Genomic DNA, 22,469 nt, shown 5'->3' with positions numbered 1-22,469 from the left:
TGCACTGTCCCTATAATGACAAATAAAAAATGTAAATGAGAAAACATGCCAAGTTTAACCTCTGAATGGCTGAAAAACCAACAGGAAGCTTTTGAAGTGGTCTAGTCAAAGACTACAGTACAAAAACACAAGGTCTTACCACATATTTTGGTCTAGTTTCCAGTACAAATATCTTAATATACTTGAAATAAGACAAACTAACTTAAAAGTAACATTTTAGCAGATATAAAGTCAATAATTCTTTAATTTTGATTAAGGAAACTTGTTCCATTGGGAGATAAATTAAGGTATAACATAGAAAAATGTCTTGTTAGAAGTATGGAACAAATACTTTTTCATAAGATTTTGCAGTATAAACTTAAAATCAAATCAAGTTTACATGGCATGACCTTAAACTGAACTTTCATGTTTGAAAAATCTCTAATGTGACTGAAGTAAAAGAAAAAAAAACGTTCCTCTGAACTGAAATTCCCCAGTGAGGTTAGAAACTTATTGGCAGTTTATAGCAAATGCTCGATGGCAGTTGTTGCTGCCAAGGAGGACACAACAAGTCATTTGATTTAGAGGGCAGCTACTTTTCTACATATTACCTCGGAGCACCTTGAGACTTTCCTCTTGTAATAAACCCTGGCGGCTGCAATAAGAGGAGTGTAAATATTAAAATCCCCTGTGACAGGAGATAAGATCATAGAGTACAAAATAAAGAGAACATCCATAGTAGTTTTACATCGCATCACTTTTGTATTAAGCGGTTCTGTATTCCTGCTGAACAATATGGACTTTAGAACCCTTACTTATTACAAAATGGCTGCTGAAATATCCTCTCTAAACAAATATCCCTTTGCACTTTGGTTTATTCAAGTAACCACGTTATTTTCTTGGTTTTTTGTCCAAAGACAATCCTGATTTGGGATTTGTAAAGTCCCAAAACCAGTTTCGCACACCGTCTGCGGTATAATGCATTTCCTTTTATCTATTAAAATTTACCTGAAAATGTTTCCATCCTAAAGCCACAAGATGGCGACAGGAGCTTTGTTACAACAGCAGACCTCTAGGAGCTCTGCGTTAACAAGCTAACTATCATTCAAGTTATTTCTAATGGTATTTATGAAAGAACAATGTTAGTTATTTGTTATTAGTTATTAGTAATTTATTTGCTTAAATTAGATATATTTCCAATATTTAAACCTATATGTAACCCTTCTTTGTCCGTCTCAGGTCCAGTAGGCTGACTTCACAACTGACACACTCAGGCTCACTGTTTATATTCCATCAAGAGCTAAAAATCAAATAGTTGGTTAACATCAGTTAACAACAGCTAACGGTTGTAAAATTAAACACAGCTAAAACTCACAGCATTAATGATGTTAACAGTTGAAAACATATACAAAACATGGCAAAATTACACACTAAATTCTGTGTATAAATAAAATATGTGTTAAAATGTAATACTTGTAAAGAAAACGCAGTTATGACCGATAGAAAATGGGGACAAGCTGTCAGTTGCCGGTTGCTATGGTAACCACCAACCGTCAAGAGCAGCAATGTGAGGAGAAAATAACTTTTTGACCAAACAAAATTGATTTAAAGAATAAATAAACCAATTCTTACCAACTTCACATCTATAACATTGCTAAAATAAAACCCTGTTACATAGAACCTAAAGCGTATTTTAGATCTTTAATCCAAATTGCATCTGATCTGGATCCAGATGTATTTCTATGCTAAGTGAATACACAGGGACAAATGTTAGCTGACAGCACTAATTATTTTAAATTTATTTATTTGAAGGTGGATTAGATGCTTGCTGCAATAGATTAAAGATTATTAGATTGCTCCTTCTGATGGTGAGGGTCAGTTAAGGTGTCTTGGAAGCATTTGTTGTTTGATGATTATACATTTAGAGATGCATTTCTCAATTAAAGTTTAAAAATAAATACAGTGTGAGACCATAATGCTGCTAACATTGCCTCTGCATCAACCGGGTGAGTTATTCTTTTATGATGGATGATTTGGAAATGTAACAGCATTTCCAGAGAGAGATCTGCATTGAGACTAAAATAGTGTAAATTACTTCTGATGGAGAAATTAGTGCTAATCCAATTTCCTTTTTCTTTTCTTTCATACACACAAATCAGATCAGTATTAGTGAGATGTGGAAGCTGATTTGTTCTGACCACTGGAGGTTTTTCCTGCTCTCTACCTCGGCTCTGCTCAACTACTAAATAATACTAAAGTATTTCTACCTTTATGGATTTAGACTGTTTCTATGACGGTGTATTAGGACAATTAAAGATAGAAAAAAATAGTAAATTCCTCCCAAAAAAAACTCTGAATTTTTCAGATTAATCTCAGAAATTTTCTGAGTTTCAATAGTGGAAAATTTTAGACTTTTGAATTTTCATCTTTTTTCTAGAAAATTTTCAATTTCTCTAACTCTGATATTTCCATGTTTCTTCCACAAAATTTCTGAGATTAATCAAAAAATTCTGAATTTTTTCTAGAAATTTTTTTCTCACAAATGTCCACATTTTTTCTAGAAGATTTCTGAGATTAATCTCAAAATAAGATAGATATGAACGACCATCTTCCATCTCTCTGGTGACATCACACAAGGTAACTGATCAGAGTTTTTGACACCTATTTGTATTTCTCACAAGTTTTTAACCAAATTCTTATTGCAGCAAAATGTTGCAAAAAATTAAAAAAAAAAAATCTGGTAAGAATAAAGCACACTGAATGTTTTTTTTGTTCACTCATGGGTGAACAAAAGTCTGCCCTCACCATGGCAGACTGAAATGTTCAGATTTTAACAATTATCACTTATTTTCTGGTCTTTAAGATGATTTTGCAGAAGTGCTGTATAAAATAGATGTATTTTAGATGCGGTCACATTCACAGGAGTATAATTACAAGTATTATTGTCTGAATATGTATACATAAAAAAACAGATTTTACTTTTCTCAAATGTCTATTTTTCTGACTTTGCTTTCAACAACAACAGAATATGTCAATCAGTTAGCCTGGACTGTCTGAAAATTATATTACCCTGAAATGTCATATATTTTATCTGTCCAGCAGAGTATCCAAAATAATGTTCGTCCAATTTCGTCTCGTCAACAAAAACTCGCAGACATCTCATCATGTCTTAGTCATCAATGACACGTCGCAATTTTTGTCATTGTCTCGTTATCATCATGCAAAAAAGGTTGTCAACAAAATAATTTTGTTATCGTCATTATTATCAAAATTAATGCTGTTGTGGTGAAATTATTTTATTTAATAAAATAACATGATTACAAAATATCAAATTCAGGCAGATTGGTCGATCACTGATTTCCCCAAATTAAGGAAATCAGCGCCAATAAATTGTCTGGCCCTAATTTCATACATAAAAATAAGAAACATACAAAAATGGCAAATAAAAAGGATGTATAAAGTTGGAAAAACCTGTTTTAAGAGAATTATATCAAAATACACATTTTAAATACTGACCTTTTGAAATGTATTTGATTCTTTTGTTTTGTGCCCCCGTGAAATTAATTGAAAAATTTAAAAAAAATTAATAAAGAAATAAAAGCAGAACTGAAAATCCTGGGCGCACCTTGGGGCCCCTGGTAAAAGTGCCTTAGGACCGCCCCTGTTGGCATCAACCTCGGCCTGGCCTGGATATGCAGGAACCAGCATCCCCTTCGCCGCTCCACGTTTCCAAGTAGCAGCCAGCGCAGAGCTTCCTCCCCCGCCTCGCACCCATTGGTGGCCGGGCACGCCTGAGTCCAGCCGGTGCCGGGGCATTCCCTATCCTTGTGCTCCGGAGGAAGTAGTCACCCCAGCGCGGCCCTCCATTGGCCCGAGCCGCTGTCAGTCGAGGCTTCCTCACGTTGAGCCCCGTCCTCCTCCCCGGCACAGTTTCTGCTCAGACAGCCGTCATATTGGTTGCTCCAGGCAGAGAAGAGGAGCCCCACCATGATGAGGAACGGGCTGTCGCGGCGGTTAAAGATCAGTTTAGCGTTCAGATCGATCTGACCAGTGTTTTTAGGGATTTACTATTTATTTTTTTAAATATTCGGGATGATACCATCAAGAATCAGTGTTCGTTCTGCGCTTTCGTCCGACGCCGTGGTCCTCTGGGGGGATATATGCCCGACTTTTCTTCATAGCCATTTTTTACAGACAAAGAGAGCCGTTGAGTAGGGCTTCCAGAAAGAGACGGGTAAGTCACTAATTCAAGAAGCAACTCACCTGTCTAATGTGTCACTTTTGTTTCCTTGACAACCTAAAACCACTCTACACCGGCCTGTTTTATTTCTACATTTTTCTGTCGATAATTGTCACAAGCTAGCATGCTAACTTCGCTAGCTAAAGCTAACTAAAATGTTAGCAAATCCAGAATAGAAAAATCCTAACTGTTAGCTGCTAAGTTTAAAGCCTGTTTAGGCCTTGAACGGGGCTGTTTCTATGCGTTTGTCTGAACCGATCAGGCTAGTTTGTCGAATGTGAGCGCCGATAATGTTATCTTAGGTCTGTAGCTACATTTAGTGGTGTGCTGGGACTGCTGTCGGTCGTTAACGGGTTAGCAGCTCCGCTAGTTTGGTAGTGACAAGGGGAAAATGGGGCCTCCAGAAACCCGAAGGCCTCCCTACGGTTTCTGTACACCAGCTATGATCGCATAATGTTTTTTATATATGTTTTTACAGACAATCGGAATATTTATAAAGCACCAATACACAACATGAGTGATGTCGGGTTACTTTACGCGACAAACTTAAATGCATATCTAGTTGCATGCAATGCAGTCCAATTCAGTCCAAATGTGTTTGATTTAGTTAAAATCATTCCAATGCAATTCGGTTGGATTCACATTCAAATCAGTCCTATTTATATTACATCAGTGATTTTTAGTTATTTCATTCAGTTAGCAAAAGTATAGTTCTGCAGTGAATCTGGCAAGAAACTGGGATTTCCAGGCACCATTTTTTTTAAAGCTCAGACTTGCAAATGCAGATTTGAACAGATAATGCATTTTTCTTTTTTTAATCCTACTCTCAGGGTGGGTTGATGTTTTTAGATGCTCCAATTGCTTCATGTACAAGTTTTTACAGCTTGTCTTTTGACCAGTTTAATGCTGAAAAAAGGGCATTTTTACCTTTGTTTGCAAATTTCATTTTGTATTCCACAAATGTGTGCTTTAAACCTCAAATTATGTGTACCAACATACGTAAAATGAAGCCCTAATCATTTCTGCACTTCCAACTTAAAAACATCAACATTCAGAGTGATCACATGTCTTTATATCAGTTGAGAGTGCAATTCCAAGTAAAAACATCAAATGTTTTAATTACATCTTCTACATGAAATGTGATATTGGAAATTGTAACATCAAAATATAATGAACGTATGATATTTCCAAGGGTTGGTGGTCACAGTCCTTCACAAATAGTTAAGATCCATCTTTAAACACAATTGCAACTGAATATTTTAACAGTTCAAACACCAAATATGCCTTAATATTCATTAGTATACCCAGTGGAAACAGTGTTGGCACTACTACAGAAGCTAACATCTAAAGTCTTCCTTATTTCTGCCAATCTGTGCCAATGAAAATTAATGGCACTCCTGGATTGGCTGCTTTGCAAATGTCAACAATGGTGTGAAAAGTATTTCTACTTACTAAACTGTATTTTCTTTAAAATATTTTAGATGTACTTTATGGGGAAAAAAACTGACTCTGCTTATTTTCTGCAAATAATTTGGAGTTGTGTTCCACAGAAAAATTCACCAATATAGAACCTCAAAGATCGACTGTTCCTGCTTTTTATTAGCCTTAAGTATATTTTGAGTTTGACTGGTTTAAATGTGATTTAATTTGAAGTTAACATACCTTTCGCTACATAAAATCCATTTGGATTTCTGCCCAAACTGCATGTTAACACATAACTCTCACACATAAAAAACTTGGGTTACCCCAGTTGGTGATTGTTTAGCTGCTCATACATAGCAGTTAATAACGAAACCTTGCAGGATCTGTCCATACACTCTTAATTTGAGGTATTTCCATGTTTTAGGCCCATTTTTTTTTTCCTTTGAAAACTTTGGGACAAGCATTTATAAACACACTTAAACACCAGTGGACTCTCTTCACACATAGCAGTTTAGAGTAAACTCAAAGTTTTGTTACATGTAAATTAGCTGGATTTTATGTACCACTTTTCTAGTCATACTGGCCTCTCAAAGCACTTTACACCGGTTAAGTGTAAAGTGTTTATGTTCACCTGCTCTGCCCAGGTGAACATAAACATGTAGGGACATGTTTTTTCTTCCCATATTCAGCAGTTTTTTTCTTCAGTTTAATTTTTCCTGAATTCCACTTTTTCCATTTTTCTTACATTTGTTAACCCCAATAGTATGTAATTATGAAGTGATGGGAAAATAAGTCAACAAATCAGTTGTCAAGGATTTCTACATTTTCTGCTATTGCTTCATTTTTACAAATCACTGAACCACAACATTGCAAAACATTTTTTTTTTTTTGCTGTAGAACATGACTATTTGTGCAAATAAAAGGATCTCACATGTTTTAATGCCATTCATTTAACTCGACACCAAAATGTATCTCATAAAAATGCACAAACCTGCAATTTTTTCCCCAAGTAAATCATTTTTTACTGCTTTAGTTGAATGTTTGAGAGTTAGCATGTGTGACTGGCTAGCTTGTGTTTCAGTGATGCAAGATGGCATCACTGAAAATGTTAAAACTTTTAAATAAAAACAGTTTAAATGTATTGAACTAACATTTGTGTCAGTGGATTATTATAGTTAACTTCACTGATTATGTCAACAAATCGCTGCAGCTCTATTTGCGCTCAAACAGCCAGACATGCTTTTATGCCTCCTTTCACTTTCTCATTGAAACTGATATGGAAAATAGAGAATTGAGGTTTTTTTAATCCAGTGTTGCATCTTCCACTTCAAAGAGTGATTATTTGTTTTTGATCATTGATCAGGGCAGATTGGGTGTAAAATATTTGAATTCCAGTCAAATAATTTTTTGATGCATCTTTAATCAGCTCTGATGACCGGCAGGTCAATAACTGTTTTTTTCTCGTTGATAAAATACATCAAAAAGAACTCTATTGTTTTTTTTGTGTGTGTGTGCTTAAATGCATCCACCAACTGTAATATGTGAAATAACTGTAATCTTTCCTTTTACTGAAGCAAAATGTTCCTTTAGAACATTTTACTACTAAAAAAACAGAAAAATAATATTTATTTTAAGGACATAAAGTCTGTAGTTGTCGCTAATATGGTAATTTCTTAATTTGATTGAAAGCTGTTGCCTCCATCAGGGGAACTAACAGCACTTTTTTTCTCTTTATTTCAAAACTTGGAGTGGTCCACCCAGACCTGGAAAAACTTCCTTTTTAACTCCATCAGAGTCAACCTCGACCATTAGCTACGACTGGGTTTAGTGAACTTTAAAGAGACGAACAGAAGCATCAGGCTCGTTTTAGGGTGACTTGACTCTTACTTGGTAAAAACCACCCTCTTGTTCTACTTTTTGCTTTGTGCAGAGCATCTGAACCCCTGCTTATTAAGAAACGATTGCTTGCTGATGGTGTGGACTTTAATCTGATTTTATCCAATCACTAATGTTTGACCCTGACATAGTGTAATGTGGCAGCTTGCTAAAATTGCCATCGCTGTAAACAGCTTTGTTCACTTCCTTCGCTGCCGTCACCAAACTACAACTCTATAACGGTAAACTACAATTCAAAAACGGCACAGAAAATGGACGTCATCATTCAGAACTTCTCCTTCTGTTCACTGATTGGCCCAGGATGAAATTCATCTGGAGAAATTGAGATTAATGGGAGAAATCCTAGATGGAGCACTGAAGGGAAATGATAATCCAGAGAACTTGCATGGGAAGGGAAGGGAATGACCAGACTAGCTAGCTAACTAGTATCTCCAAACAAAATTATTTGCTGTTTATACCCAATAAATTAGGAATGCCCATTGTTTATATGGAGACATGTTTTAGGCTCAAATTTGCATTGTAGTTTTAATTAAATTGTTTTATTTTTAGGAATCTAACCAAAATAAAACTATGCATTTGAAATATTACACACTATTTCTCTACATTGGACTTTTTAAAATATTAATAAATAACTTCAACTCATTGGCTGACAAAAAGACGACAAAAATATCATAATATTTATATCTTATTAAATGCTGCAGAAGCAAATGGAGCATCTACTTTCGCAGGTGTATTCAATTTTTTTGAAAGATGAACAAAACAGAAGGTTGTTTAACAGGAGTATTTTGTAATAATACACAGAGGGAGAGAAAATCGTTCACATGTCCACCTGCAGCATAAAGCACACTTTAAACTCAAAGTAGAAAGTTTCCACCTCAAGGCTGAAAGATCTGATTCTGCTTTCAGAAAATATTGAGCTATGTGTCCACTGAGATTAGATCAAATGAAACGATGATAATCTACTAATATGAAGGTATTTTAAGTTGAATAAAATGTTTTAACATGTTTTAAGAGTTTTTGGTTATTATATCAATTTAAATAGTTTAAATAAAATGTGAATTTATTAAAGCGACTACTGCTGGATGAGATTTCCATGACACACACAATAAAAACTAGATGGTTTACTCCGGATGTTTTTCTTCCATCTCGTGTATTTGTTAAAAAATAAAAACGTTGGGGATCCGCAGAGCTCTCATTAACTCTGGCGTGAGCAGGGAAGGCGTTTTCCCTCCCTGAATCTCGTCTTTTCACCAGCCCTCTCTTAGATCGCTGTGCTCCCAGGAGGAAGGGCGTGTTGGGCCGTTGGAGAACAAAAGTAGCCTGGTTCAGTTTCAGGATGGCTCAAAATGGATGTGGACCGGATGGGGCGACGAGTTCTGTGGCTGTTGGCGACCGTCACGGTTGTTTAGGAGGAATCGAACGATGCCTTTCTCTGAGCGTAGATGTACGTTGATAGAAACGATTTCATGGTTGTTGTAGATTATACTCCATTCATAAAGTTGTCTTAAACGCCAAAAGGACGACAGATTGTTGACCACAGCACCGGAGTTCCTCGGTTGTAGTCATGAATTTGGCAAATACTAAAAGCATCATGTAATTGGTGATTAAAGCAGGGGTGTCCAATGTTCGGCCCTTGAAATTATTTTGTTCGCCCCTGAACACAAGTCAAGATGACAACAAATTTGGCCAACAAAACAAAAAGCAATTGATGACAAAAAAAATTGGAAACTGTATTTTTCTTTCTACAGGACAAAGCCTTTATGTTTTATATCTTCAATGATATCTAGATTTAATATATTTTTTGCTTTTAGTTAACTAGACCTCTCACAATAAGCAATAAATCAATTAATCGCATAATAAATTAGAACAAACTCAATATTTTCCATTTGCACAACAATTATATGATCTTTTATCGCAATAACTTCTGAAACGATATGAAATGTGTCATGACAGACCTATTGTTAAGCAGGTAAAACTAAAAAAAGGAAGAAACCCCCCAAATAAACTCAGTTTTGCTTTGTTTATTTAATGAACTCTGTGACCTGCCAGTAGTTAAAATTTGCCAGTTTTGGCAGCCGGGGCAAAAAGCTTGGACACCACTGCATTAATGTACCATTGCAAAAAAAAAAAAAAAAGAAGAGAGAGAGAGAAAGAAAATGAGATAACAGACAACTATTTTTTGTCTTTTGTACAGACTCAAAAATCTGATTTTCATTTTTGTTGCATTTAATGATTCTTAGTGGTGCAACAATTGCAGTTTTCTGGCCGATCGCCCGTTACATTACATTTAAAAGCCTAACCTACCAATTCCAATTTTTGCTGATACACTTTTTCTTTTTGTCTGAAATGTTGCTAAATGCTGCAAGAAAGTTGCTGAGTTGGCAACAGTGGGATGACCATTGTTAACGTCAAATGTGCAGACAAGTAGCCTTTCAGTCAAACCTCTCACAGGTAGATCAGATCGGCTTCACAAGTAAATATTGGCCGATCACTTATCTACCAAAATTTAAAAATTGTAGCTGGATAGGAAAAAAACTAATTGACTTTATTTGACCTTCCTATCAATGGTCAATCATTAACAGAAGGGAGATTTGGACCAATTTGATTTGTGTCTAATTGGTGACTGTCTACTGGATGAGATTCTTCACCTGGATGAGAATAATCTGCACATTTTAGAGCTTAAACATCCATCTAGAAGTGCCACTTCACATCTGAACGTCCAGGAAGAGATTTGGTGCTGAAAAATCGTCTTTTTCTGACCTTTGATCAGGTTGGATCATCCGCCACAAATCCTTCCTGCTTCTTCCAGTCAACGTCGTGCTGACCTCAGTCTGTTGCTGCCAAAGCCTCTTAAAACTAATCACCATCCCTAATTATAAAGAATGAAACCATCCTTTTCTACCAGTCGGAGAAATCTGTAGTTCATTTTGTAGTTTATGAAAATTTATGTTTTTTAGTGGGAGTAAATCTGTTGGTATCAAAGCTGGAGTGAAAAAAAAAGAACATATCTACAAATATTTTGATTAGTGTGAAGATTTCACTTAATCCCTCATTTTTATGCTTGTTTGATAATCAAATAATTTCTAGTTTATTAAAAGAGTTCAAAGCTTTATCATTTTGACACGTTTTGATTCCTGGTCATTTTCCTCACTAAAGCACCTTTTCTTTTTCTTGAGCAGACCTGCATCAACCAGGCTGTTTCTCACCAAACAGACTTCTGGTTTTCCTTCAGCCCTGACCTTTGGATTTTGATTTTAATTTCATATTTTTCAAACACCAGACAGCACAAGAAAGTAAAAATGTTTTTCAGATTGTTTGCTGGAAGTCTTAGCTCTGTATCCAACAGAATCTCAAGGAATATGCTATTGCGAGCATAGGTCCATAACTTATCTTATTTTTATTAAACTCAGAAAATGTAGTTATTGTTTGATGCAAGGCCAACAGTCAGATTGACTTGCTAATCATTGATAAGAATCAGTCGAGAGGAAAGGTTGTTGAATTCAATCTGACAAATTAGTTGGTCCATCACTAATGCTAAGGTCTCGTGGGTTTAAAAAAAAACACCTTTATTGAGCACAGGGTTGAGATTCAGACCATGAAGATCTGCTATTGGACTTATAGCTATCTGTTAATGAGTCAAACGCCAAATATACCCTTATATGCATCAATATGCAGAGCGAAAGCCGTCAAAGCCAACATTTAGTGTCTTATGTTTGTTCTTGGGGAGTTCAGCCAATCAGCTGCTAGGAAAACCAATGCTGCTCCTGGATTGGTTGCTTTGCAAACCACAGCTCATAATGTGTGACGTAGCATTGCGGCCAGGTATTTCTACATTTTCTTTGAAATATTTTAGATATTTTTAATATTTTAGATTTGTTCTATGAAAAAATCTGTGACCAGTGACTCATCATTAAATTGATTTCCAGTTTATTATTGTTTGAAACTGCAGACATATTAAAATAAAGTTTAGTTAGCAACATGTAAGCTACAGCTGTACCTGGAAGCTATAACTTTGGTGTAGTTTCTATTGCTTTTTAGGCTACTTTCATTAATATCACTAGATTATTGGCACACATTATTGGATCTTGTCGTTTCAGCAACCAGTTCATCACAGCGTCTTGGTCAGACAATGATTCATTGTTCTTAATTTGATTATGTCCGATTTCTATTGGAGACGGCACCAGTTAATGTTGCTAATTTAATTGTAAAAATCACAAAATCATGACAAAGATCAAACTGATTCGTTGAGCCGGCCAGAGAATAACGCGGTTCTGTGGCAGCAGAGGGGATTTCAGTCAGTTTAGTTAGCAACATTCCTCTGTCAATAATGTCTGACCCTTACATAATCTGATTACTGGGCTCACATCATAGCTAGTGTGGCAGACTGAGCCATCACTAATTACCAGGAGATTGTGCTCTTCATCCAAAAAATAAGTTAAAGTCTCTGGATGCATTTGATCAAAGCACACATTCACCATTTCATCGCCTCGTTAAGCTGCATGAAAGTTTATTTCCATCCAGATTTGAATTAATTTTTAACCGGAGTCTTGCAGAGATGATGCAAGAGTCGTAGCAGCTGTGCAGATTTCTTCTCCAAATCTATCCAAACAACTTTCAATTCACTTTTAACTCGACTCAAAGTAGTTTTTCTCTGTTTCTATTTACGTTGAATCCATATTTTGCTTTTTTGTTTCCCATTTAAAAAGTGCCTAATACCAGTTTAAGGTTTAGTAGGTTTAGATTTAAAGGGATCATTAATTTATTTTCTGCTTGCGGATTTATCGAGCCAGCTGGATAAAGTTTTAATGTCTGTGAAAACACCTCAGAGGTTTTAGTGATGAAAGTTAACAATAACATTACTGGAATGGTTTTTCTAAAACACTGCAGCTTTCCGGTGCAATTCCAAAAATTTATTGAATAATTCAACCTGGTGGAAAAGCAGATTCCCCACCCCCCCTCAAATATTAATCTAAACACGGGTTTTATTAATTAATTATTGAAAATACCTTGTTAAAAATGTATTTTCCATCTGAAAAGCTCTGCCTCTCGTCCTTTAAATATTTGGATCGACGCCAATCCAATGCAACCTGGAAGAAAATAGATGGATGATCCATGTTGCTATTTATTTATTCTGTAAAAAATAAGTTGGTCAACTTTAATCAATATTGTAGTAAATTCTCCCCATAACTTGGAGGGATTTATTGTATTTGTGTGAGAATCTTGCATGACTTGATGCCATTTTTTGGGAGGTCCTTATTTTGCTCTACTCTAAATTTTTCATTGTAGCACTTTTATAAAAAAATAATCTTTTGGACTTAAACGCCAAGTTTTGAAATTCTGTATTTGTATGCACCACTATGTCACTGTTTTTAATTCATAACGATCAGTTTTATCATTTATATCTTTTATCAAAGATGTTCAGATATTTTCCCTGGTTCTTTCACTGACTGCAGCAGAGATTCAATCTTTCCCAGGTTCCTTTATTTATAAATTATATTATTTTTTTTAAAAAGAGTTAAATTATATTAAGTACAAGTGTGTTGCTTTCAGTTCTGCCATCTTGTTTTTACTCTATATTTAAAGCATGTTTTAGTGAACACGACCTACCTGACGTGATCAGTGGTTATCAAACTTAATTTGAAGGTTGCAGAAACTTTGCTCCTTTTCACACTTTGGTTGCAACAAATTTCTTGCGTATTATTTGACAGACTCACAAAACAGTGACGTGGAAAGACAGGATGTTTCTTTGTTGTTTTGTTTTTTTGTTGTTTTTTTTTAGCCTCTAATATCTGGAGATATTTCTCACATGCAACTGATCTGTTGCATGTGGAAGACAACTCAAATCCAGTCTCTATTTGTTTCCACCTCCTGACAGATTTTCTTCCACTGCAAAAAAAATAGATGAATAAAAGCATTTCCACATTATGGTTCTGCCACCACCGTGTTTCACAGTGGACAAAGTGGTTCCTGTAATGGTATCAGTAATGGTTCTTTATCTACATCTCTGTCTTGTCATTTAAATGGAAACTATGTACTTGATTTATTTATTTTTCTTTTACATATTTTAGACTTGAATAGCTTCACTCATAGACTAACTCCTTTTAGCACAACTTCAACGCAGCAAAACTCTTTTACAGCGACCAATCAGATTGTTTTTTGACGCAAAAGTTAAACTCCAGTGAGAAAGAGGAATGGCTTCACCGTTCATTGCTGTTTTTGCGGATGTCGCTTGTGCGTCAGATTTACTGGCGTACCAGAAACGCAATATGAAAGTTCCAACCGGAACTTTTGTTTGGAAAATAAAAAGAAAACAAAATGTGATTAATTATGTTAAAACGTTTAAATTAACACTTTAGAGTCTGTAACACGTTGAAGTCCGTGCATTATTTTCCTTCCACTTTTCAGCTATGCACTAATTTGTTTGATTCATGCAAAACAAATAGTTCAGTAGTTGGCATTTTTTGGTAACTATATCTTTTTCTGTAAGTTTGCTACTTTAAGTTAATTTTCAATTAAATAAATCACTGTTTTTGAATGCCTTTCTAAGAAATCCCATGAACTAAATTCACTTCATGAGGAAAAATGTTAAAAGAACCGCTCCCAGAAAAGTCTCATCTCATTCCCTCCAAATCCCTGTCAAACCTTATTGGCGTTGAATGTCATAAATCAGCAGTAAGTGTGTGAGAAAGGGAGGGGGGAAGACGGAGAGAAAGCATGCAATTGTGCCCCGTCTGTCTGCTGTTGCTGTTGCAGGGAAAATTTCGGGTCAGGTCTAGACTGGCTCTGTAATACAGTACATACCAGCAGATCAGCTGTGAGCAGATCCCAGGTTCATTTATAGCCGTGGCCTTGTGTCTCTTCACGTCTGCCTGGCAACTCCTAAATCTGCTGCTGTTAAAACCACCACCGCTCCCCCACCCCTCAGACGCTTTGGCCCTGTTACACTCCAACCATGTCTAATTACTGCACACACAGTAGCCTGAGGAATGAAACGGAGGAGGTTCCTCTCTGGATCTTCTGTGCAGTTTAAGGCTGTTTTCACACCTGGTGGACTTGGTTTGATTGGGACCAAAGTTGCAACATTTGTCACATTTTCAGCTGCTGCTGTTCGTTTTCACACTGCCAAAGCCTTTGAAAAACCTGTTCCCCTCCTTGCCTGTGGGGGCACTGCACTAAGAACCACTGAAGGAAACGGCACAAACGCTTCTGAAGAAGACACTTTAACTTTCTTCTTCAGGAAATGTAAATAAATGTAGAGTAGCGTCAGATTTTAGCCGTTGTAGAATTTCTCTTTATTGTTTTTTTGCAAAAGACGACGAATCACGTTTTGTGGTCTGCATCAGATTATGCATTCCCAAACAAATGCACAAATTTTCTAGGCAAACAGATTAAAGCGGACTAAACAGGGTTGATGTGAATGCACCTTTATGCTGTTGCTTTGGATAAATTTGTGAGTCAATCCGCCTCGTCTCCTGTCGTTCTCAGGTCCGAGGGGCTCCATTTCCTGACGACAGTGGGCAACATGTGGAGCAGCCTGAAGAGCAGATGCCAGACTCTCTTCCACAGCACGGGATCGGCTGAAAGCAGAGTAGAGGTAGAAACAGTCCAGTGTGTGGTGGATCTGGGTGAGGCAGGCAACGCGGTCGAGGCCCGGGGCCCTGCCGCCGCCACCGCCAGCCCATCATGGAGCCTCATGCCAGTGCCGGTGGTCGCAACAGGACGCCGCCATCATAACTGCGTATCGGACATCCCTCAGATCGTAGAGATCTCCATCGATAAGGAGTCGGATGATGCCAGAGGAACATCTGGTGGTGTCCCGATGGCACGGAGGGACTCTTACTCCCGACACGCTCCGTGGGGGGGCAAGAAGAAGCACTCGTGCTCGACAAAAACCCAGAGCTCTCTGGAGGCAGACCGGCGTTCTGGGCGGCTGAGAGGCTGTGGGAACCGCCGTGACCGGCGTTATGGAATCAGCTCCATCCAGGAGATCGACTCTGGATCCGGAGGGCGGACCCTGAACGCTCGCTCGCTACGCCAGCGGCTGAGCGACACGGTCGGGCTGTGCTTGCCCCTACCAGCTCGCCGGCGCTCGCACCCTAAGAACCCCATCAACTCCAAACGTAAAATCCACCTGACCGAGCTCATGCTGGAGACCTGCCCCTTCCCGCCAGGCTCCGACCTCGCACACAAGTGGCACTTGATCAAGCAGCACACAGCACCGGTCAGCCCTCATTCCTCCACCGCGCTGCTGGACGCCTTCGACCCGGCCCACCCATCACCAGAGGACGAAGAAGAGCGCCTGCGTGAGCGCCGCAGGCTCAGCATCGAGGAAGGGGTCGACCCGCCTCCCAATGCACAGATTCACACCCTGGAGGCCTCGGTGCCGGGCCCCTCTCTCTACAAACTTGGACCAAAGATGGCTCCCGGCATCGGCGAGGTCTCCGGGGAAGCAAGCACTGGCAGCGCGTCCGGCTCAGCGGGCGCTGCATCGTCGGGAGCTTGCAGGTCGATGTTGGGGGCTACGGCGGTGTCCCAAGACTGCGACTCTGAGGAGGACTCCACCACCTTATGTCTTCAAGCCCGCAGGCCGAAGCAGCGGCACGCCTCCGGAGACGGCCACCAGAGCCGGCAGCAGCCCGGGCCCTGGAAGGTCCACACCCAAATAGACTACATCCACTGCCTGGTGCCCGACCTGCTGCAAATCACCGCCCTGCCCTGCTACTGGGGCGTGATGGACCGCTACGAGGCCGAGGCGCTGCTGGATGGCCGGCCGGAGGGGACCTTCCTGCTGCGCGACTCGGCCCAGGAGGACTACCTTTTCTCTGTCAGTTTCCGCCGCTACAACCGATCGCTGCACGCCCGCATCGAGCAGTGGAACCACAACTTCAGCTTCGACGCCCACGACCCGTGCGTCTTCCACTCTTCCACCGTCACCGGACTTCTGGAGCACTACAAGGACCCCAGCGCCTGCATGTTCTTCGAGCCGCTGCTCACGGTGCCTCTCAACCGGACCTTCCCCTTCACCCTGCAGCACCTGGCCCGCGCCGCCATCTGCCGATGGACCACTTACGATGGGATTGGCTCCTTGCCTTTGCCCCCCGCCCTGCAGGACTTCCTCAAGGAGTATCACTATAAACAGAAAGTACGAGTCCGCTGGCTAGAGAGGGAGCCGCCACTCAAGGTGAAATAAGACGGGCCGATTACAGAACTTCTTAGCCCGTTGAGAGGCCATACGGACTTGGCTTCCTTTCTATTGGAGAATAGAATCAAGTATAACAAGCTAAAGTTCATTCTAATCTCTGTTTTTGGTATTAACTTGCATCACTGAGAATACATGATTATATTCAGTGTAACGCTGTCTGTTGAGCACGTTTTTAAGCTGAACAGGCTCCTATTTTTGTGCTGAACGTCTGTGCTGAACCCCCACCATGACCACCAACCCACTTGTACACCTGCCTGCATGCCCCCCCCCTCTCTCTTCATACCAAATTACTACTATTTCAAGCTGTACAGTTCACTTCGTGCGTCTCTATTTACCTTCAGAAACACTTCGTAGAGCACCTTACTAGAGTGGAGAGGGCATCTGCAGGCGCCTCCTGTTATTTACGATGCACTTGTTGCCTCCTGTTTGCATGCATGAGATCAGCTAAGCCACTTTAAAGGTGACCTATTATGCTTCCTTCAACAGGTTAGGATAGATAGATCTATGGTCTATACAAAACATTTCCATTCTTTTTTTTTTTTTTTTCCACAAAATCATTTTTGGATAATGAGATGTTGCCATGCTCAATTCTGCTCAGAATGAGCTGATTTAGGGCGTCTTGTCACTTTAAAGAAGCTGCTGTTAACCATCTCCCTGGCCCCCCAACTCAATGTTTACACTCGCATGTGAAATGGCTGCAAACAGATGCACAGTTATACAACTGTGCATCTTTGAAAAGCAGAAGTGGAGCGTCCTGCACAGTCAAAAAGACCACAACAAGTGGTTTCTGAATAGTAAATTGACAACAAAACATACAGAGGTAAAACCAGCTGACCAGATGTGCTGGAGCGCTGCTTGGGTTGCTAGGTAGCGGCACAGTGCTTGTGGAATGTGACTCAACAACCTGGAGGTTTTTGAAAAGGTTCATTTTCCAGACACCATAAAACGTCTTGTTTTGTTTTTTAAAGCGCTGGGTTGTTTTCAGAAGCAGCTAAGACCCAAATGGAAGTACAAAAACTTTCAAAATTAGAATTTTGCATAATAGGTCCCCTTTAAAACCTAGGCATAGGGATTCAGATCGATAAACTGATTTATTCCTGAACTTCTCTTCATGATGACAGTCATATCTTCACTATCTGTGTTCGTCCAACAGTCAGGAACTCTGCTGTCGTCAGCTCTGCAGTGTTATGTTTGCTACCTTAGGCTCTCGTCTTCAGCTGTTGCGTAGCCTTCATTCCCGCTTTCTTGACCCCAAAATCTCGTCCAGTCATTGCCAAGTTAACACGCCGCCAGTCGGCCATGATATTAGGAACGCCTCTGACAGATCCACCCTCATTCAAAGAGAACATCCCACCTTTGACCCCAAGGGTTGTCGTGGTTGTCGTGTGGCGCTGGGAAGTTAACCGCTGTAGCTTTGGGTTGTAACATCATCCATTTCACACGTTCCTGTCTCCGTTTCTGCGAGAGCGTTTAGCGTTGTGGCTAACCAGCGTGGCGTCACGAACACACCTTCAACTTTTTCCTCATCTTGTCTCCTTACGACCACAAACCTCAGTATTCTTTTAGGAGTATTCTTTTAGGAGTATTCTTTTAGGATTTTGTATGGCAGGCAAGCAGAAAGCAGCTCAGAGTTATGGAGGGATAGATTGTTTTTTGTTGTCTTTTTAACCAATACAAATCTGAAAAGTGTGGCATGTATTTGCCCCCCTGAGTGGATACGTTATTGCATCTCGTTAGGTTCTAGCTCTGGACTTTGACTAGACCTTAGGTCGGCAACCTGCAATTTCAAAGCTGCGAGAGGCTCTTTGGACCTTCCACAGTGGCTCTTTATAACTTTGGTTAAAAATTATAAAGACCTAACTAATGATTTAAATAAACATGTAATAAGAAATGCAGGTTTTTATTAAGTTTTTTATGCAATGTCCTCATTGAATTTGTACCAGTAATGATTTTATTTTTTGGAAATTAGGTGAACTTGTTTCTTACATCATTTTCCACCCCTCACAAAAAAAATCTCTTTGCTAAATTTTATGTTTATCTTTACCTTAAACCAGAAAAATATAGATGGTAGATATTATTTAATATTATAACTTCTCTTTTGAAAAAAAAGTTTTGAAACAAGTTTTCAATTCAAAAATTATTTACATAGCTGCCTGTATTCAATGAATACTTATATTTAATTTAGATAAAAACTGATTTGAGAACGAGGTGCAACACAACTTCTGACTCTTATGGAAGAACTGGTTTTTATTTAGAGGTATCAGAATAAAAGGGGGCTGAATACAATGCACGCCACACTTTTCAGGCTTCTATTTGGAAAACATCCCTTCTCTCCACTTTTGTTCTGCTCCATTACATTTGTCTTTACATGCAAAATGTTGGAGAACGTACTTTTGCAAATCAAAGCATAGCTCTGAGTCCAAACTGGTTTAAAGATTTTTCTTCTTTTTTTTTTTTCTTTTTTTTTAGCATATCCTCAAACATTTCAGGTGTGACTTGGCCTGAAAGCGCTGCTGGCTGCCCTGTCACTTCTGTAAATAAGTGTTACCTTTGTGCCTTTCAGTAGCCATCGGTTTCGTTGCTTGATAGTCTAAACCTGGAGCAATAGGTGCTTTAACTCGGTCCGCTCAGATGAGACCGGCCGAATAACAGTGAAGAGGTGCACGAGCTATAAGCTCACTAACTTTCTTGCACATTAAAGATTGCAGTTTAGTGGTGCTACGTCTAATTAGGAGCTGATCGTTAAATTAGGTTAGTTTGTTACTGTTGTCACTCACTAATGCATGCATTAGTCTTTTGTCACATAGTGTTAGGTTGTTAGTGGGTCAGTAGGTTGCTGTTCTCCTGTAGGCATCGCTGTCCAACAAGTTCTGGTCTGCAGCTGGAATAACAAACGCAGTTTATCCTCTACTGCGAGCGCATTTTTAACCGAATAATGTAAAACCCAACAAGTATTAAAGAAAATACAGCAGCAGGGCTGTTTGAATTCACTGTGTTTTCCCAGTAAAAACCTGAGCTGCACGAGGAAACAGTGCTGGTTCCCCTAACTGTTCAAGAAAATGCAAAAGTGAAACTTCCTGGAACGTGTGAACATGCAATCCGTTTAAGACAAGTCTGGAAAACACTGTCTGTCTTTATTTAGTCAGCATCACACATGCGTTTTAATATTTTCCTTACGTTTAAAGAAAATGTCTGTGACCAAACTTTAGTCGTTTTATTATTACAGATTCGGATCAAATGTTTGTCTTGATCCCAGTCAGTCGGCTGATGAACACCCAAATAAATGGAAATAAGAAAGTTATATAGAATTAAATTATTCATCAGATTTACAACATTTTATTATGTTTTTAATCAAAGATAAAGTAATATGTCATGTAAAGAGTGGACCGGACAGAACCAGTTTTCAGCTGCGGGACTTTTTCGTTTCCTCAGACACAAATCTGAACCTCACACTGCATGTTCACACTTCCTCGTGTTCAAAGTTGTTGTGACTTTTTTTAATGTCTGACACTTTGACGTCCACCGCTCTCTTCTTCATGGCGCTCCTGAGATGCGTTTATGAAAAAATCATGAGAATAAAGTCGTGATATTACAAGAATAAAGTTGAACAGGAATTAAGTTATACAATAATCAAGTCGCATTATTACAAGAGTAAAATTGTAATATTACAAGAATAAAGTCGAAATTTTACAAGAATAAAATTTACAAAAATGAAGTCGTATGAGAATAAAGTCTTTGTAATATTACAATAATAAAGGCGTATGATAATAGTGGTAATATTACCAGAATAATCTTACAAGAATAAAGTTGTAAATTACAATAGTTGTAATAATGACATAATAAAGTAATAATACTTAAGGAACTTCTACAACAAAAACGTTAGAATGAGGAATGCTGATCGTTTTCTGACGTTGTACTTTGGTGTCAGTTTTTCCTTAATCTTTTAAAACATCAGCTTCAAATTAAAAAAAAGAAACATGGACTTGATAACGATCAAAGCTTTTTTCTCATAAAAACTTTTTTCTTGTAGTCGTACAACGTTCTTCTGATATTGCAACTTATTTTTATAATTTTGAGTAAAATAAATCTTAGTTGTTGTTCAACAGGGAGGCAGATGTGACTGTGGTGTCGAAATGTGAGGTCTTGTTCTGCAGGTTTTTGCAGCCTGTTGGTACTTTGGCATGTTCTTAAAATTGTTTCTCCAAAATTTGTTTATTTATAAAAAATAAAAAATGCAGTTAGGTCCTAAAACTCAGTCAAATTCAGTCAAAAAGCAACAAAGTGTGTGTAGTATCGTATAGATTTATGGGGCTGTAGAGAAGGAAAGAGATTCCTTTGAGTAGCACTTTAATCGTGTATTTGTGTCTGAAAGTGTTCGGTCAGCCACGCTTGTCGTTTGTTTGTCCTAATCTCCAGAATATTGGACTTGAATTCATCTGGAAAGAAAGAAAAATTAAAATTTTACCATCATTTCTCAGTTTATGGATCCAATATCCTGCAGAGAGCAAACAAAGCGTCAAAAACGTTGCGCTGACCAGATCCATGAGCTGAAACCTACAAGTGTTAGCACTGCAAAAACACACAATCTTACCAAGTATTTATTTAATTTCTAGTGCAAACATCTTGTTACACTTGAATTAAGACTAAACTAGCTTGAAAGTAACTTATCAGCAAGCTGGTTTTAAGTCACGTGTCAAACTCGAGGCCTGTTGGCCAAATCCAGCCCACTGTAGCTTTTTATGTGGCCCTTTAGATTCTAGACTAAACACTAAGTGTGCTTAAAAATTATGTTATCAATCAAATCAATTCAGTTTTTATCTGTTTATTGCCAGATTTTATCAATCAGTCCCTCCAGTTTGCTGAGAATTATTGTGGAAATTTTTGCAAAATCAACAAATTCCCGCATTTTTCTGAACTAATAATTGGGAGTTTATTGCAAATTTTTCTCAAAAATTGTCAGACACTTTATTTGTACTAAACAGCTGGCTCAGCCTTAACTGATGTCAGATTATAATCCATGATCTATACAGTGAGTAATAAAAGGTCGCATTTACTGTCAGAAATATCGCAAATATTTCCAAATTAGGACCACAAACATTTGATTTTTATTGCAAAAAAAATCACAAAAAGAATCATGAAATCCTGGAGGGACTGAAAAGATGATCAACAATATTATTTAATTTACAGAATTCATTGATATTTTAACAGTTTGAACAGGTTTTATCACTACATTCAGGCCTTTAAGAGTTTGACGCCCGTTTTAAGTAAATATTTCCTTAATATTGATGAAAAAGAGCTAGCTCCATTGGCATATTATTTCACTTAAAACATGGAGGAATTGTCTTAGGTACATTTATCTACCAAAGTACTAGACATTTTTCATGAATACTAAGGAAGTATTTACCTTAAAAAAGCTCCTACATCTGCTGAAAAGTTGTTTGTAAGTTAGTTTTAAGTCTAAAAAGATATTTGCAGTAGAAACTAAGCAGAGTTGGTTCGGTTTGGTGTTTTGGCAGTGAGGATAAAACAGGCAGGGGGTCCAGAAATATTTCACGGTGTGTGTGGCGTGTGGACGGAGCCAGCGAAGTGAGGGGTGACCTCCGTGACCCCTATGAACCTCTCTGCTCCCCGTCGTTCCCCCCTCAGGCCCAGTTTTCCCCATGGGAAATGTCCGAACCGTAGCACACGTTCGCCGTTTAGCCTGTAGATTTAGCAGAAAGTTTTACAGTA

General features: G+C 38.5%; 1 protein-coding gene across 2 annotated transcripts; it reads left to right on the top strand.

Annotated features, from left to right (window-relative positions):
- The first annotated feature begins 1,931 nt into the window (after window positions 1-1,931).
- On the top strand, window positions 1,932-16,895 carry socs5b (suppressor of cytokine signaling 5b). Of its 2 annotated transcripts, none has more exons than XM_016663587.1 (2): window positions 1,932-1,985; window positions 15,023-16,895. In XM_016663587.1, the coding sequence occupies exon 2, from the start codon at window positions 15,060-15,062 to the stop codon at window positions 16,725-16,727; it is 1,668 nt and encodes a 555-aa protein (XP_016519073.1). In that variant the 5' UTR covers window positions 1,932-1,985; window positions 15,023-15,059; the 3' UTR covers window positions 16,728-16,895. The 2 variants fall into 2 exon arrangements, with proteins under 2 accessions (XP_016519073.1, XP_007577236.1); XM_007577174.2 differs by lacking the exon at window positions 1,932-1,985 and adding an exon at window positions 3,705-4,213.
- The last annotated feature ends 5,574 nt before the right edge of the window (window positions 16,896-22,469 follow it).

Source organism: Poecilia formosa, unplaced genomic scaffold (assembly GCF_000485575.1).
Source record: "Poecilia formosa unplaced genomic scaffold, Poecilia_formosa-5.1.2 Scaffold430, whole genome shotgun sequence".
Taxonomy (NCBI): domain Eukaryota; kingdom Metazoa; phylum Chordata; class Actinopteri; order Cyprinodontiformes; family Poeciliidae; genus Poecilia; species Poecilia formosa.
Note: the sequence above shows the minus strand (reverse complement) of the source record. Positions and strands in the feature narration are given on the sequence as shown.

Bases quoted from the DNA above. Each gene is read 5' to 3' on its own strand.
- socs5b (XM_016663587.1), top strand. From the start codon at position 15,060: ATGTGGAGCAGCCTGAAGAGCAGATGCCAGACTCTCTTCCACAGCACG.